A 16,545-nucleotide genomic window follows, 5' to 3' on the forward strand; every position below is an offset into this window, starting at 1 on the left:
AAAGAAGCAGCACAAATTTCACTGGCAGAGTAACTCTTGTTAAAATCAGCAGTCTCTCCATTAAAGTGATGCTTGAGTCTTGTCTATACTGGCAAAGCCTTTCCAGTGAAGACTGGTCCTCACCTGAGCCTTCACTTTTTGTGCACATTTAAGGCTATGTTCTACCCTCAGTTATTTCTGGAAAAGCACATTGTCTCTGCTGTGGAGCTCCCCGTTCAGCCTTTCAAGGGGGTCACCCTCAAAGAGAAAGCCAGGATGCTGCTTCAGTCGAGGAGGGAGATGAGGAATCTCAACAAACAAGACTCATCAGCATCTCTGCTGACTTGGCTTAAGCAACCGTGGAAAAACATCTCTCCTCTCTGGAAGAAGTGTTGGCTTGAAAGGGAATTATGTTCTGAATGTTCACCGATTCACCAAGCAGCCTTGCAACTGTTATTTATTACAATTAATTGACTGTGCTGTTTCAGGCATTAGTAAGATAGTGACTAAGAAACAGCATGACAGTACCAAATCCTACACAGAAAGACAGCAAAAAATAGTCTTCAGGAGACACATCTATTTTGTGAAGAGCAAGAAAGAAATGAGATGATATCCTAGGGAAAATGATGCATGGAAACACAGATTTCAGTCCAGCTCTGACAGGCACGGGCACCTTCTTGCTTCAGTGAAGCACCACAGCACTCATCTAGGCAGAAGAGTGGTTTTATGCCTTGGACTATGGGCAGTTACAAAACACCTGCAGAGTGCTCCGCCAGCTTAAGTCATCGGGAGCCAGAGGTGTCTGAAGGAATATCCACAACCAGCCAAGGGAGCTGAAAATTCCCCAGGGCCCATGAATCACACAAGCTGGAGGGGAATAAAGACCTTTAAGGTGTTTTGTCCAATTTGCCAAGTGATGGGGAGGTTACTGCACTGACTAACAAGTTTCACTACCCAGGAGATTTCTTGCTGTTAATCTCAAATTTTCCCTTTTCTCTTCCTTTTAAGCTAACATCCCATAACTCCCACCTAATGCTCCTCTTCCATGACTGCCCTCCTTGCCATTAACATTTTTCAACCATAGTTTTACTGTTTTCTCCAACCCCACACAAACAGCAGGCAAAGGAGCGAGGTCAGTGTCCAGGTCCAAAGCACAGCACCAGGTGGGGGAAAGGTGCGGAATATGTTCCATGTCAGGTAGAGATGGACTCAGGGCAGAAGGTACCTCATTAGTGTATCTTTTCTTTTTTAACAGCAAAAAACTATGGGATGTGGGGGGGAGATGGAGAGATGAGGAGATGCAGAGAGGGAAAGTCTGGAGGACTGAGCAAGGGGAATCCTGTGTGTTTAGTACCCTAACAAAAACCTGCCTCACTGGAGAGAGAAGAGATGGGGTAACCTTAAACCCAACTGGGATTCCCCTGCTGTGTAAGTCCTTTGGCCTAAAGCCCACCTCACACATCCCAACCCAGAGCTCTCCACAGTCCTCCTCTCAATAACCAACCTGGAACATTTCAATCCACATGGCACCTTGCCACAGGCCCCTTTTCCCCTCAAATTTAAGGTTCTCGCTATTGCCTGAAGCTCCTCCTTCACCTGCCTGCCCAGGAGGTGCCCAGCTGCTTCCTCCCCCTGAAATTATTGAACGGATGAGATATCAGCTGGGTAAGAAATTGTATTTTAATTTACAAGCTATCACAGTTGCTGCATTTTGGGGACAAGATAAGTAAATATGAGATTTATAAGGGACAGAAGAGAGCATTCTTATTGGTAGGGTCCAGCTGTAGAATAAATTTATGGGAATGATTAGGTATAAATCTATTCTGTCCACTTCTACGAAATGTTACAGAACTTTCCCCTATGATAAAGCTTCTTTTCGTAAGAAAATAACATCACTGGCTTCAGCTATGCTCCTTGTCAGCACTTCAAAGAGCACCCCACAGGTGTCTCAGAGCTTCCAAAAAGAAGATGCATTGGGTGGAAGGACGAACTTGATATCCATCACGCACACATGTCCATATAGATACGTGTGTACCAAAGAGCGTGGGGGGGAGATTTCTTCCCCATAATGGGTAAGAAACTGAATGAGAGGAAAAGCCTTTCTGTGAAAGAAGGTGGGGCTGAAATTTTGAGGATGGTGAAGTGACTGTCCTGATTTGGTCTGATGATTCATTTCACAAGAGATCTCATTCGGTGTGCTGGATTTCAGAAAAGCAGAGTATACAAAGGGAAAGCAAAAGAAATCAAATATGCAAATAGACGGACCCAATCAAGTTGCACTCACAGTCCTAGCTCACCTTCAAATCCCATTATTCAATTAGAGCTAAATAAAATGCTGTGTCAAACAATGTAGATCTGTTAGCTGATATATTTGAATTAATAGAAAATGAATCTTTTATACTAGATTTATAGAGGAGAACACAGAAATATTAATTGAAAACTTTTTATAAATTAGAAAAAGCCCTAATACGCTTTAAAAATAAAATATTTTTAATACCTAGCTCTCATCCTGAGGAATAGGCATTAAAAACTCAGTCAGATCTGACATTTATAAATCATCACCCCTTTCTTTACTTACGGTGATTAATTTAAAAGAATTCAGCCACTCTGTATTTGCATTTGAGATGTGCTCATGAGAGACCTGACCTCCCCAGTCAGGAGAATATTGCGGAGCTGGAGATCATTACCGTCCAGCTTTGCCTGCAGAGCTCCTTGTCACCCCGGCTAGCCAGCCTGCTCACTTCAGGCAGGAGCCGACTCACATTCCAGCAGATTTAAGTAAGATTAAAACCTTTCAAAAACCCAGCCGTGTCAGCACTCCTAGCAGAACTGTCTTTACATTCTTCTTTCAAACAACCCTTGGAGCAAAACATAGATTAACTGATTTATTCAGGAGATGTCTTGATGATTTAAGAGTTAAAAGCAGCTTTCATGTTCACCCCTTCCCTAGGCATCTGCACTCCTGTGAGGACCATCACTACACTGCTTCTCTGCCACTGTGTTCCTCTACCTGAATTTTGCTGGAGGCAGCAGAGTCTGAAGGTCCAAACTCCACGCACGTTCCCACCTACCCACCCCACAGGGACAGGAGGTGCAGGGGCAGAGGGAGAATTGAGGTCTCCTAACCTGTGGCCAACCCCTCGGGCAGTGGCTAACCCCAGCCTGCCTCCGGAGCAGCTGCTGCTGTCTTCTTCCCTTCTCCAAGACAACAGAGCTAGTTGTCGTGCAGTAATGGTTTTCCGCTTCTCCTCCCTCTGCTGGGATGTTACAGCACTTCCAGTATAAAAGGATTTCTGAGACCCCTTCATTTCTGTGACTAGCAACGTGACTGATCAAAGAAGCAGATGGGAAGGCGTTAGTGGTCCCTGTCTGTTGCCTCCTGCCCATATAACGAACAGAAGATTAGCCGCAGAGGTACAAAGCAGGGTGCGTCCTCCTTTTTGCTGGTGGAGCCTCTGGGGACAGCAGTCACTGTTGGTTAGCTGAACTATATAAATTTATTTCATTTCTGGGTTGTTTTTTCTTGTTTTGTTTCAAAATTCTACGTTCAAGACTCTGGGACTGACATTTCCTTCCTTCCCACGGGATGGCACATTTGCTGCTTGGCAGGCAACTTAGGAGACCTCTGTAGACATTTTAAATGATGACGTCTATACATGTGAGAAGAAAAATTTGACAGAGGCAACGAATGATAAAAGAGAGAAGCACATGAGCTAATGATGACCATTCATTTCACATCCGAAATGCAGTAATTACGAAGGGCTTATGGTTATTTTTTTAAAAATGGGACAGTGGCCACATTTAGAGCTCATGAATGCCAGCAGCGGGTAGGCTGGTTGCTGTACACCCCTCAAGGGGTAAGGGGTTTGTTCCCTTCTACTTCTTTATAGCAAAAATTATCTGTGTAAGGTGACTCCGTTTCACTGACTTGAGAAAAGAGTTACTTCTCGAGGTATATTTTTCTGGCAACTATATGTATAAAGGAACTACAGTGCAACTATTACAAAAAAAAAAAAAAAATCTGTGTGGAAAGTTTGTGCTGTAGCTATGACCTTGGATGAGACACACAGTTTGGTTTTGAAAAAAGACTGGAAAACTCACAGCTTCCAAACTTTCCAGAAACAGATTCTGGAAGAAAAACAAATAAACAAACCCAAACCAATGAAAATCAGATTATTGGATTATTTTCAAAACAGATGTGCTCCAGGCTGTTAAAGGAAAGCTACTAAGGAATACAGATGTGCGCAAAATTAAATACGTATTATCCTGCACACACTGTAGTACATGGAAAATCGCTATCTGCTGGCATCTGCAAGAATTATCTTCAAACTCTAAGGAACAAATAAATGTAAGTTGCAAGACATTTCAGATCTCTAGAACACCTCAGGAGCCTGTGAAAAAAATGCCCTGCATTTAACTGACAGCTAACAGGATTATTTTATACCAAGCATTCGTATTAAACACTTCATGTAACATTTTGTGCATGGTTTTCAAATTTCTGCTTTATTGAAGAACTCAAGTCAAACAAAACATCCTGATCATAAAAAGTTTCCAATTTTAGTGATTATCTGAACTCAAAAGCCAGAAGGTTGTTTAAATCGATGGATGATAGGTAAATATACATATGTGCACGCACGAGGACATTCACACATGCACATGCGTGTGATGGAAATCAAAACTGAAAATAAGAGACAATTAACGGATGCTTATATCATCAGATGCCTGTATTATATTAATGATTTCCCCTTTTCCCAAAATAAATAAAAGCAGAAGCTACGCGAGGGAAAAAACCACACATTAAAGATAAAATCTGGGCTTCAAGTAGTATGTATGAAGTTTGTACTGTCATCTACAGGAATTCAGTATAACATAGATTCACTTAGTTTTACACATAAAGACTGCCTATTATGCAATGCATTTGACTGCCAAAAGGTGAAATTACTAAATCTTTACTGGACGCTTATTACAGGCACAGACACAAAACATGCATATATTGCATTGCCATTTGTCTCTCTTACCAAAGAGCATCGTTTACTGAAAATACTTAAAACAATAATTAGAAGCTACATAGAAGACTAAGTAAATTTTATGAAAACACAAGGTAGCTGCTAATGCCAGCAGTTCCAATAGCCCCATGGTATAAGCCATGCTGCTTTCGACACACTCAATTCAGTAACACAGGAGAAAAGCCAGAAACTAAGGGAAATGCAGACCATCTGCTCAATCCAGATGCAGTAGAACATGCTTCTTACCTCCAAAGCTATTTACCAGTGACAAACTGAGGTAAGATCAGTTTAATCCTCTAATCACAGAGCTAAAAGATTTTTCGGCATCACATCATCTTAAGTAAAACTGAACTGCATTCATTTGAATTGAAAGAAAACTTGGCCGGTTTTTCTCACCTTTAGCATCTCTCTCGGTATAAAACAATTCTAAATAAAAGAGATAACCTAGATAGGACAAATATTATTGAAACAAATACACACACACACAAGCAGTCAACAACGAAATCCTCGTTCTTCTTCTGCCATGTTCTGAAGAAGTCTAATTGATTTAACCGGCAATGAGATTTAATTGAAGCATTTAAGTTCCCAGAAAGTCATAGTCTGCATGTATATTACTTCCTTGCAATACCGGACCCATTTTAAAAGAAAAACTATAGCCCCCGTGCCTTAAAAAGGAGTAAGCATCATAATTTCTTACCTTGAAGTTATGGATCTTCTCATATTTTGGAATATGTTCATTTTCCTTCAGAGTTGCTCTTCTGACAAGTGATGTCAACTGTGAATAAGCAAAGAGTTTAAGAGGTTGCCAGATTGTCACAGACGACTTCTGAGTACCCAGTTTCATCCCCAAGGCTGCTATCAGTAAGTGTTGCTGACGGCTCTCCTGCTTCGAGTTGTGCACGGCAGACCGATTCGCTCTGTGCCCTGACCAGGACTCTTTGGATGGCATTTTGGAGCTGACGGGAAGGAGGAACGGCCCCCCGCACCGGCCTGCGCCCTGTGCGTATCAGACTCGATCTGAAACACCGAGAAGGACCATTTCGGGACCCTAGACTGCTCGGAAGGGCGGCGCGGCCATGGCAGGGCACTTGCTCAGCGCGCGGCTAACCCCGCGAGGCGGGCTCCCCTCCGCTCTGGGCGCGGGGGCTCAGGCCTGCCGGCGGGCGGCCGGCGGGCCGGGCATGTGCGGCAGCCAGCGGCGGGGAGGCGCAGCCCGCAGCCTCTCCCTCCATCAGCGGCCGGCGGCGGGGTGCGGGGACGCACGCCTCGGCGCCCTCCTCCCTCCCCGGCCCCCCGCTGCCCGTTTCGGGGGGCGACGCTGCACCGCGCGGAGCGGCGCGGAGCGGCGCGGCACCGCCCCCGGGGCGGAGGCGGCCCTGCGGCCCACGGCGGCCGCAGCCAATGGAGCCCCGGCGAGGCGGGCAGCGCCGCTCCCCCTCCCCGGCTGGCTCCCGCAGGGGCACCAGCGGGAAGGCGGTCAGCCGGGGGCGAGTCACGCACCGCCACACAATGGCACCTCTTCGCCCTCTGGGGGTGCGGGGGGGGGGGGGGTCAGGGCACCCTCAGATGCGCGTAGTGAACAGCAGCCCCGTGTCTGGGGACATGACAGAAAGCGGTCCCCCCGACCTCCCCCCCTCACGGGGCTGGGCACCGGGAGGTAAGGCCCCGAGCAGTTAGTGCCACCGTTGATGCTCATCGCTCTTCCTTTAAAATTACATTTTTCAATGCCTTTCATACAAAACGAGGCTTGTCAAACTCACATCATGTATCAGCCTCTTCTAGGAGCGAGGTGAACACAAACGCTACCAAAAGTTCGCCACACCACCCCTTCCACCAAAGAGCTAAACCCTGCATTGCTGTGGTGCCTCTCATTAGGGGTTATGAACATCAACAGAAGGTGAATGACACATAGTCTTAAATCAGACTGACGCCTGCCCTTCGGACTGATGTGTCTGGTGATGAAACGTGCACAGGACAATCTGGTCCTCCCTACCCCTCGCACAAGCCAAAGGAAACACTATTTCACAGCAGCATCGTTAAAGCATTGCCAGAGGATGCAACAGAGGCAAAGTGTAACAGGCTCACAAAAGACAGGACATGCCATATCCACCCAGAGCTGCTCACCAGGGCAGCCCAGCTCGGGGAGGCTCTTCAGCTGCACGCTGACGGCCGGGAAGGGACACCACGACAGCCACTCAGCTCCTGCCCTTTTCCTTCTAGTGCTCTCCAAGCATTTGTGAACAGTTTTTGTCAGAGACTGCAAAAATGGACCTTTGGTCAGACTTACTAAGGCAGTGATTTACACTGTGGGACTGACCGCCATCCCAACATTTAGGGTGGAAGAAGACCTTCCCTTGTGCACAGCCTGCCTGTGCAGCTAGCCAGAGCGCAGCCCTCCCTTCCCTTGCCACAGGCTGCAGCACCACAACCGCTCTCCCTTCTGCAGCAAAGGTATTTTTATCCCTCATGACTCAGTAACAGCCAAAGACAGGCACAGTTTGTCGCAGTCTTCTGGGTGGAACTGGTGTGTTTTTTGCAGCTGGATCACAGTGTTACCATTCAGTTCGATCCTGCTAATACAGCTGAGAGTAATGCTCACCGGGAGCCCCTCCTCTGTTCCCTTGCATGGCCACCAGTACCTTCTCTACAGGTTTTAAAAACCTGCTGGGTTTCAGCATAGGGTCAGGTTGCGGAGATTAAGGATCAACATACTTGCTTCACCAGCCACTGATCTGCAATGCAAGTTAATAGCTAATAATCGAAACACTGGCTATGGATTTACAGGATGAAGCCGTCGGGCATTAGTGGCTCATACAGGGGCCTTAAGAGTATCTGGCTCAGTTCCCAGCTTCAATACAAACAGGAGGCTGGTTGATCCAGCCTACTGAGAGATACTTTTGCAACGGCTACCTCAATCGGCCTCTCTTGCTTCTAACCGCTCATTTCTGCTGCAGATGAATAGATGTCCCTCTCTTAAATTTTTCTGCACATCCTTCTAAGTGTAACACTCCACGGCAATAGGAGATCAAGAAAAACGAGGTGAGGAGTAAGAGATGGCCATAAGTGACCACCTCGTCTATGTGAAGTGCGAGAATAGTGGGGACTCGGGGAAGGAGGAAGCAGACAGGTTTTCAAGCTCATTCTCTCCTTTCTTTCTAGCCAAAGCCACTTTACGGTTTCATTCCCAAGGACTACATCAGGTAAAAGTCCTCATGGAACAAGGTGGACCTAAACCTGCCCCAGAGGAACCATCCTCTCCAAACAGCTTTGAGTGACAACAGGCTCAGGAAGCAAATTGTGGAGTTCTGGAAACGTAGTTTTGTTACACGCTTCCTTGGAAACCACAATTCCTCTTTTTTTTTTAAAGGGAAAAAATAAATCACTAAAACTTTATATTAGGAAATAAACTCTTTGAAAATTGAATTTGTTGGAAATAAATAACCCAGTGATTTTCAAGAGTACATTTACTATCAGAATCAATCCTTATTAGTTTTTTTATAATTCCACTTAAGAAAAGAGATAAAGCATTCTGAATTTTCCTTTCTATCGTAGGTAGAGCGCATATTTGTTTTTTGACATACTTATTCCTTAATTGTCAGCTTCCTTTTTCCTAATTCTGAAGAACTGATTTATTTTCAATTGCACTTTAGAGTCATGTTAGTAGAAACCGATCTCTGGATCCTGGAAAATGAAATCTTAAGAATGCCAATAAAAAGGTAAACAAAACTACCCAACAGGGAAAGGTCCTATCTCATGGCTGTAATTATGAAAACGCGTTATAATCTGGAAAGTAGTTATAAGATTATGAATTTTAATTCTAACATTACTTTGTGTTTCAGTAATCTAACTCAGACCGCTTATTGATTTTACATAAATCAGCTTCCCATGGTTCAGTGCAAAGCATTTTCTGCTGTTTACAAATGTAGGAATACTGGGCTCACCTACACTTACAGCCCTTTACATGTGCTATATGCACTATAGTTGTGCACACCAGAAACCTAGATTGAAAGAAAGTTAAAGCCATAAAGCTAGCAACGGAAAAATTATGAAAAATATGTATTTGTTATCTATTTCTTATATATATTTCCCCAACATAAAATAGTGTTGCAATTAAAATTCATACAACTGCTTTCAGACAACATAATTCTATAATGCATACGTTTGTTCTTCTGCCATTGCCTAACTTTGGGAGCTTGGCATTGCAAGCTAGTGCTCTTCTTAACACCGCCCTCTTCCTTTCTTTTGAAAACCAAAACAAAGAATGAAAGTTCTGTTGTACACACCTTCCTGACCACAGTTTGGGTCACCGGGCAGGTCCAGATCTTTAGCTTACCAGTACGTGAGATAATAAAGTAAGAGAGAGCAAGCCACTGTCCTAAGGTAGCGCTCACTGTTGCAGAGATGAGTCACCGTCCCTGAGAGCAAACAAATGAAGTCACAGACCTGGGGGTTCAACTCAAATCCTGCAGGAAGCTGTTCTCTCCTGACGCACGCTCCAGGCGCTCTTTGCTGTCTCTATTCCCAGCCTGCAAGCCTGCAGGTCCTGCTCTTCTTCTTACACCCTTGGCTGGCTCTTGATTCAACGCCTGCTCTCCGCCAGTGGCTCCTATACCCCCACTTGCCAGCAAAGTTTCCTCTTCATAGCCCTTTCATTTTCCAACAGTTATCTTTATAACTTGCTATGTCTGAAGTCTACCTTAATGGGGACAATTATTAGATACTGTCTGCCACACACTGGATGAAAAAGAGGTAGAAATCTGAGGAGGAAAGTCTTCTCCCTTCCCCTTTTCTAAGTAAAGTCTTGATTTTGTTTTTTTATTAATTGTTTATGACAGACATTTGCAATCATTGCATGTGTAGGGAGCAATATGCCATGCAGACCCCAGGAGGAAGGTAACTGCAGGGCTGCCTTTTTTAAATTTAATTTAAGGACATGATTTCACAGGATTGAAGTGAACTGAAAATGGAATGACTGGAAGTAATGGCTGAGCAACCTCTCAGTAGAGCACGCAACCGGAGCAGTCTCTCAGTCCTGTACATTTTAGTGACTTAAATGAGCACTAAAAAACCAAACCTTTAAACCAAGACATCTGTTTAGAGGTTCTACACTGTATATATGGACTAAAGGAAAAAAAAAACCACAAGAAAAAAAACATTGTAACCTGCTATTTCAAATGTTCTCATTTGTTCTAAAACCTCAACCATAAGAGTGGTTCAGCCGAGATCCTACCGCTATCCTTACTTCTCCCTGGAGTAGTCCTTCAGGGTCCAGGAGAAACAGCTATTTTCTTGAGCGCTATTTGCTCTCAGTGTTAGCTGGGTAATGTATGCGTATTTTCTGGTACTAATCTCACAATCAGTAAGTCTTATTATGAAGACTCCACAGAATTGATTTTAAAGTCATCCATGGCTTGCAGTAAATTCCAATTAGTCACTCTCTGAAAGACACATTATGTAAATTTAATTCAGTCACACAATTCGGTCAACATCGGACAAATTATCTTTCTAAAAAGGCGAATCGATGCATTTCCCATTTGTTGAGTAATAAACCAAAATCACTTCAGAAAAAAACCCCAACAAAACAGAAAATTCAAGAGTCAGGTTAAGCTCAACAAGTCCTAAAAAGTCCAGATTAGACTTGATCAGACCTACTAAAGCCCACGTGCATTTCCAATACGATGTAGTGTTTAGTTTCATGACCACCTGGCTCCTCTCTCAAACACGGTATCGTGTTTTCTTCAGTCTCGGGAACACACTGCAGGCTTTTTTATTCCCATATGGTATTTTCATGTTGTTATGACAAAATATGCCTTTATTGTTTCAGACTTCATATATAATATGATCCCTTCCCTCTAAGGAATGTATTTTAATAATAATATTAACCAGCAGTTATATTGCATGCATTTTTTTTAAAAAAAATCAAAGATGATGCCCTATTGTACATATCTCAAGAAACAAGATATTTGGGTTGCTATGTTGTTAGCCATTGTATATTTTGTCGTGTTCTGTTTCACTGTATAGCTAACTTAGCCAAATGTGTACGCTCAGAAAATCGCTCCTTGCCTGAACACTTCATGAGCGTATTTTATGGGCTCAGTACACTATTTTCAAAAGCTAATCAGTCAGATTGTGAAACCGAGCCCAATTTCCTCAGTGCAGTTCTCAGTGGAGGCTTGTTCCATGCTAACACAGATAGATGGTGTGAGCAGAGGCTAGGAACGCTATTCAAAGAAAAGTTCAACCTGAAAGTTGATGTTTCAGGAGCCGGATGGGAAGGACCATCATGCAGTCTCAGCCACCAGGGTAAGACTTCTCTTGCTGCCATTCCAACACAGCCACATTTACCTGGCACATGGACAGCATCAGGTTCATACAATGCTCAAAAGTATACCGCGATCCTCAGGCAATACACAACCCTGCTTTGAGTCCACAGTTACCCACAGGGGAGTTGGGGTTTAAGACATGGTTGAATGATGAAAACTTACTGCTGAGAAAAGTTCTATTTTTTATAACAAAATTTTCCAAATGGACTGGCTTCTAATTAAATCAGACCTTCCCACCCCCACCGTGAAACACTTCTTACAAAATCTAAAGAAATGGCTAGTTATATTTTTGAATTTTTATTTCTGATAAAAGTGTATGCGATTTCCACAGCTGGTAATGAAAATTTTTATATCTAGAACTTAAAAAGAATTTTTTAAAAAAATGTTTTAATTAAAATGTTAATTAAACAAATTCAGCCAAAGTGTTGGCGTGGTTTAAAGTATCATTGTTAAATTAAAAGAAATAAATAATCTAAACCAAAGTTTAAATGATGGAAAAAATGTTGTCCAATATTGCTGCTAGAAATTACTGCAAAAAAGTGAGTTCATTTGGTACTGTATTGTACAATACAATTAGAGTACATTAGCATTATTTGGGAAGATTTTGTTTGCACTGATGTGCTTCCCAGAAATACCCTGAAGTACCCTTGTTTTCATGACAAGGGAATATACTCATAAAAAAGCAGAGAGATCTCAGGGGAAGCTTTTTTCCTGTAGCTTTAGTCCTGTAACCTACCGGTCACTGTAGCTGATGTGGATCTAGGTCAGCCAGCTTATTTTGTTCCTAGTAGCATGACGGGTTGTAGATGTGCTCCTGGCAGTTACCAATATGGGCCTTTGGAAATGACAAGTTGAAACTGTGCCCTGGCATAAAGCATCCACTGTGACTATTCCTCTCTTTCAATAACTGACAAGACAAAAACAATTAACATTTGCTGGATAGTGGCACAAAAGCAAGACACTTTTCAGTGGCGAACAACACATTTCTTTTCTGAGGGAGCGGGCTATTTTGGTATATAACCATGGACTTAGCCCTGGCAAAATAAAATAAAAATCTCACAGTACCTGCAGTAATAAGTTCTGCTTTTGTTCTGGTTCTGGAGGACTTTGCTAACATTAAGCGACTTAGCTTTTAGCAAGGTCAGCAACTGGCCCGCTGTGTTCACTGAAGGAGCAGGGGTAATTCTGGGGGTTTCCTTCACTCTCTATAGGTACAAATACCACTACAGGGGTGTATGTGAGCATGTGAGAATGCGCACAGGCAGAGACGTGGATGTTGCAATCAATAATGGTGCTAAGCTGGGTTTTACAAGCAATAGCTACGACTTCATTTATGCTGTATAAATAATAATATGCTTCCTCACAGGGTCGTGTTCTGGGCGAGACGACGCAGTCCTGTTCCCCTTCCAGGGCTCCTGCCTCGTCCTGGTTTGGTCCTAAGCCGGCCGAAGCCCCAGGGCTATTCCCTACAGACACCGGTGCAGGACCTCCCCATGGCCCCAGCTGCCTCTTAAAATAACCAACTGCTCCAGCCCTTCCCTTGAAGACAGAGACTACCAGCCTGCTCGCAAGGGGCAAGATATGATTGCTTGACAAAAGCAGAGCTGCTGCCATACCAAGCTGTGTGACACTGAGGGAGGATATGCCAATCACACACCATGATAAAAGCTACCCAGAAAGCTAAGAAATGAGCTCTTTTCACTCCTAACTCTGACTGTGGCAAGGAAAGCAGTTCCCCATGACGATGAGTTCAAGCTGAGGTATCAGCCTCAGCAATTCTCTCCTTGCTGTGCAGCAGCTTGTTACCACAACCCCGTTCTTCCCTCAGGAAAATAAGCTGCATTAAAAGAGGGACAACCCCAGCCAAACTTGGTAAGTACAGAAGGGGACCAAGAGTTGGTAGAGCACAGAAGATACCACCTCCCTGCCTCAGGGGGCTGGCAACGTCACTGCTCCCCAGGCAAAGCGTGAAAGACAGTTCATGAGCAAGGAGAGAAGCATCACGAAGTCTCCAGTAAATCCTTCAGGTGAAGCCTGTCCTTTACAGCTTTGCTTTCAGTCCTTTCCATCCCTTCCACCCTTCATAGCTTTAGTGTTGGTCCGTCCTATCTTCTCCTCCTGCCAGAAGCCTGGGCCATGGAGGTGGTAGGCTAAACAGTGAGTTAAAGCAGACGCCTGTGCCCGGTACTCCTCTCCCTGGGAAAGGCAGAAGCAGAGAGACTGGGAGGACTACTCACATAGTTTAAGTTAACTATTACACCATCACACATTGCTAAATAGGGGCTAGAGAGGTCTGTCTTGCAGCTATGAGACCTATGGGAAGAGGAGCTGATGGAGCAAGGAGCTCTGCCTAACAGGGCAACCCTCACGCTGGCCAGCAACATGCAGAAGCTGCGCCTCAGCAGCTTCTCCATCTCGCTCCCATTTAGTCAGCATTTTCTATTTCAGCTAACAGCATCACGTTTTCTTCCTTTCCCTGGTCTGTGGCATGTCCCCTCGCTGGCCTGCAGGGAGCTGTGCCATTGTGACCGAGGCACGACTGACGTTCATTGCAGCGAGAGGTCACTCCAGCAAAAGCCTTTTGACTTGGGACACGTCAAGGCAGACTGTATTGCAAAAAGACCTTAAAAGTAATTTATAAATGCCACAAGACAATGCGCTCTATAGGAGTGCTGACAGTCAAAATGTAATGCAAACTGGCAGCTGCATGAATGCTACTCTTTTGGCAAATGCTCATCTTTACTAACATACTACATTTAAGTATCATAAGAGAAAACAGGCTGTTAGACTAATCTTCTGAACCTGCAAGGGACTTGTCATAGTTTATTTCTCATCTGACCCACACTGTTATATGGATTTCCTCAAATAAAAGGAAAAATAAAAATAAAAATTAAAAAAAAGAGAAGGTACATAAAAAAAAAGCTTAACCGTGCCCTCTGATGAGGAACCTTATCCGTCTCCTAGCAAGCAAATGTTGACAGTGGCCGAACTTTATGAAGTAAATAATTTACAACATTTCCTTTATGATATCCATTTAAGAATCATACTGATAGAAGCTGTTTTTACAATAAATCTCTATATCTTTCTGTAACTGAAAATGTATACACTTAGGGATAATGATAATCACGTAATCCACAAGGTCTTTCTATTATTATATTTATAAGGGTTTTTTTCATTTATTCTTCATGGAATAGGAGCTTTGGCTACTAGTATAACATGGGCAAGCAGTATGGAAATTTCTTTTTATGTCTCATTAATATTTTCTTACCTGATGTCTAATATTCATTTCACATTAGTCTTGTCTGGCAGTCTAATGCGTCTAATATTAGCCTTTTTTGTTCTACACAGTAATTCAATTTAGAGTAATTCAATGTATCTTATAATTGAAAACTGCAGCTCATTAATTTCTAAACATTCTTTGTATTTCAGACTACACCTGCTCCTTTGGCACATCCTCTATTTTGAATCCATCCACTTCTTCCTGAATAAGCTATGTTGCTATGATACATGTGCTGTCACAGTTTCTTTCTTCTACATACTTCCAGTCCGTAATCATACTTATTTAGCATAAATAAGACTAAGAGTGCAAAGTCTCCTAATCCTTCCTTGATTATCACTTGATTTAACCCCATGAATCAAGGTGAAAACAATTTTTAACCTGAAGGAATACTAGAGTTGTGACATGGACAAGCAATGTTCTTGCAAAATTTACAATGGTGGAAACCTGCTTATGGACCACCTCACTGCAGAAAAATGACAAAATGGGGTAACCCCCAGTGTCCATCAGCACTTCCTGCAGACCCTGATTACCAGTTTTCTAGGTGCATGTGTGTCCACGGGCATAGCTACACCAGCGCTGTGGGTCAAGGTCTACATTCATTTTATACAATGCAATTAGGCAGACTCAGAAAATGAGCCTATCAGCTGATCGTCCTTCAAATGAGTCTCTCATGTAGGCTCCCACTATCCTTGCATAAATTTCTATTTAAATCAGGACTGATTTGAAACCTGTAATGAATGAAACCAGAGTGGAATCAGCAGTGGAATTATAGCCTGCTCCCAAAATTATCAGTTATTATCAAATTACGTTTAGTGCCACCCATAATGTCTTCTAATCCCTGGTCACATTCTCAGAAAAGGGTGGTTTTACATTCTGTTGACCAGTGTTCCAGTTTTATCATTTCTCCTTTTCCACATATGGTTCATCTTTCCTATTTACTCCCTCTTAGTTTCCTAATTAACATTTTAAAATGCCTCTGTCATGAAAATTTTCATATAAGGGCAGGAAGCATCCCATTTCCCTAGCGGAAGCTGTAACTGTTAAAAATTCTTCCTTGAGACAGGCACTCAAGAAACCATCGTCTCAAATGGTCAAACCCAGCATCTCTGAAAGAAATTTAAATAATGTCTTGATTTGAAAACTGAATCATTTTGAATGATTCAAAATGGGGCTGGCAATGCAACTGCCCATCGTAAATTTGGGCTACGCAGATTATTTACCACAGGCATTGGCATGTGGACAGGTTATACAACTTCTGTTACACAGGGGGACTTTGGAGGTTTTTACCTTTTTTTTTCCCCCCCCCAGGAACTCTGTGGTTTCTTGCAACACAATGTTTAGTTGATATCTATTTTCAGGTGAAATACACTAGTCCTAGGTCCCAATCAGTAACTCCAAGATCTGATATTGGGGATTTCAGAGGCATATAATCTTTGGACAGAGCTCTTATTTTGAGTATAGGGCACATCAAAGCTTGAAGTCTAGGTTTGGGATATAGTTCCGTTTCTTAAATTCATTGACAACGAACAAAATTACTGGCAACGAACAAAATGTTTATCCAGCACAAGTGCTTTCTTCTTACTTGGTCACATTTTTCATCTCATCTTACATGGCAATTTTGTATTTGTACTGCCACCATCAACTAGCACTTTAAGTGACACTAGTCGTAAGATTTCTAACACTGAGGTGGTTTGAATTTTCAACAGTAAAAATAGCCCAAGAGAATTAACCCATAAGGCCCATTAAAAAAATTATCCAGTAAGCTCTCAGCATAATCGACTTGCTGAGCAGCGAGCCTGCCTTGCGAGCTCCAGTGTGCGACAAAGGTGACAGCAGCTTTCAGGCACTAGGCTGCAGTGCTGCGACAAACGCTGGCAAGGATTTGGAGGCTGGAGTGAATGAGAAGCTGTCACTTAAGAGTCTGAGCACTTCAAATTCTGTGAAAGATAGCAACACA

General features: G+C 43.2%; 1 protein-coding gene across 5 annotated transcripts in view; it reads right to left on the bottom strand.

Moving 5' to 3' along the window:
* The window catches only part of CHN1 (chimerin 1), a 104,169-nt gene that overhangs the window by 26,285 nt on the left and 61,339 nt on the right, over positions 1 to 16,545 (bottom strand). For 4 of the 5 annotated variants that reach the window (XM_059820087.1, XM_009820274.2, XM_059820086.1 and 1 more), the window contains exon 1: positions 5,683 to 5,956. In XM_059820087.1, coding sequence (XP_059676070.1) covers positions 5,683 to 5,934 — 252 coding nt within the window. In that variant the 5' untranslated portion in view covers positions 5,935 to 5,956. Of the gene's footprint in view, positions 1 to 5,682; positions 5,957 to 16,545 lie in introns of those variants that run through there. The other variant, XM_059820084.1, reaches the window with a different exon arrangement.

Source organism: Gavia stellata, chromosome 8, assembly GCF_030936135.1.
Source record: "Gavia stellata isolate bGavSte3 chromosome 8, bGavSte3.hap2, whole genome shotgun sequence".
NCBI classification, from domain to species: Eukaryota; Metazoa; Chordata; class Aves; order Gaviiformes; family Gaviidae; genus Gavia; species Gavia stellata.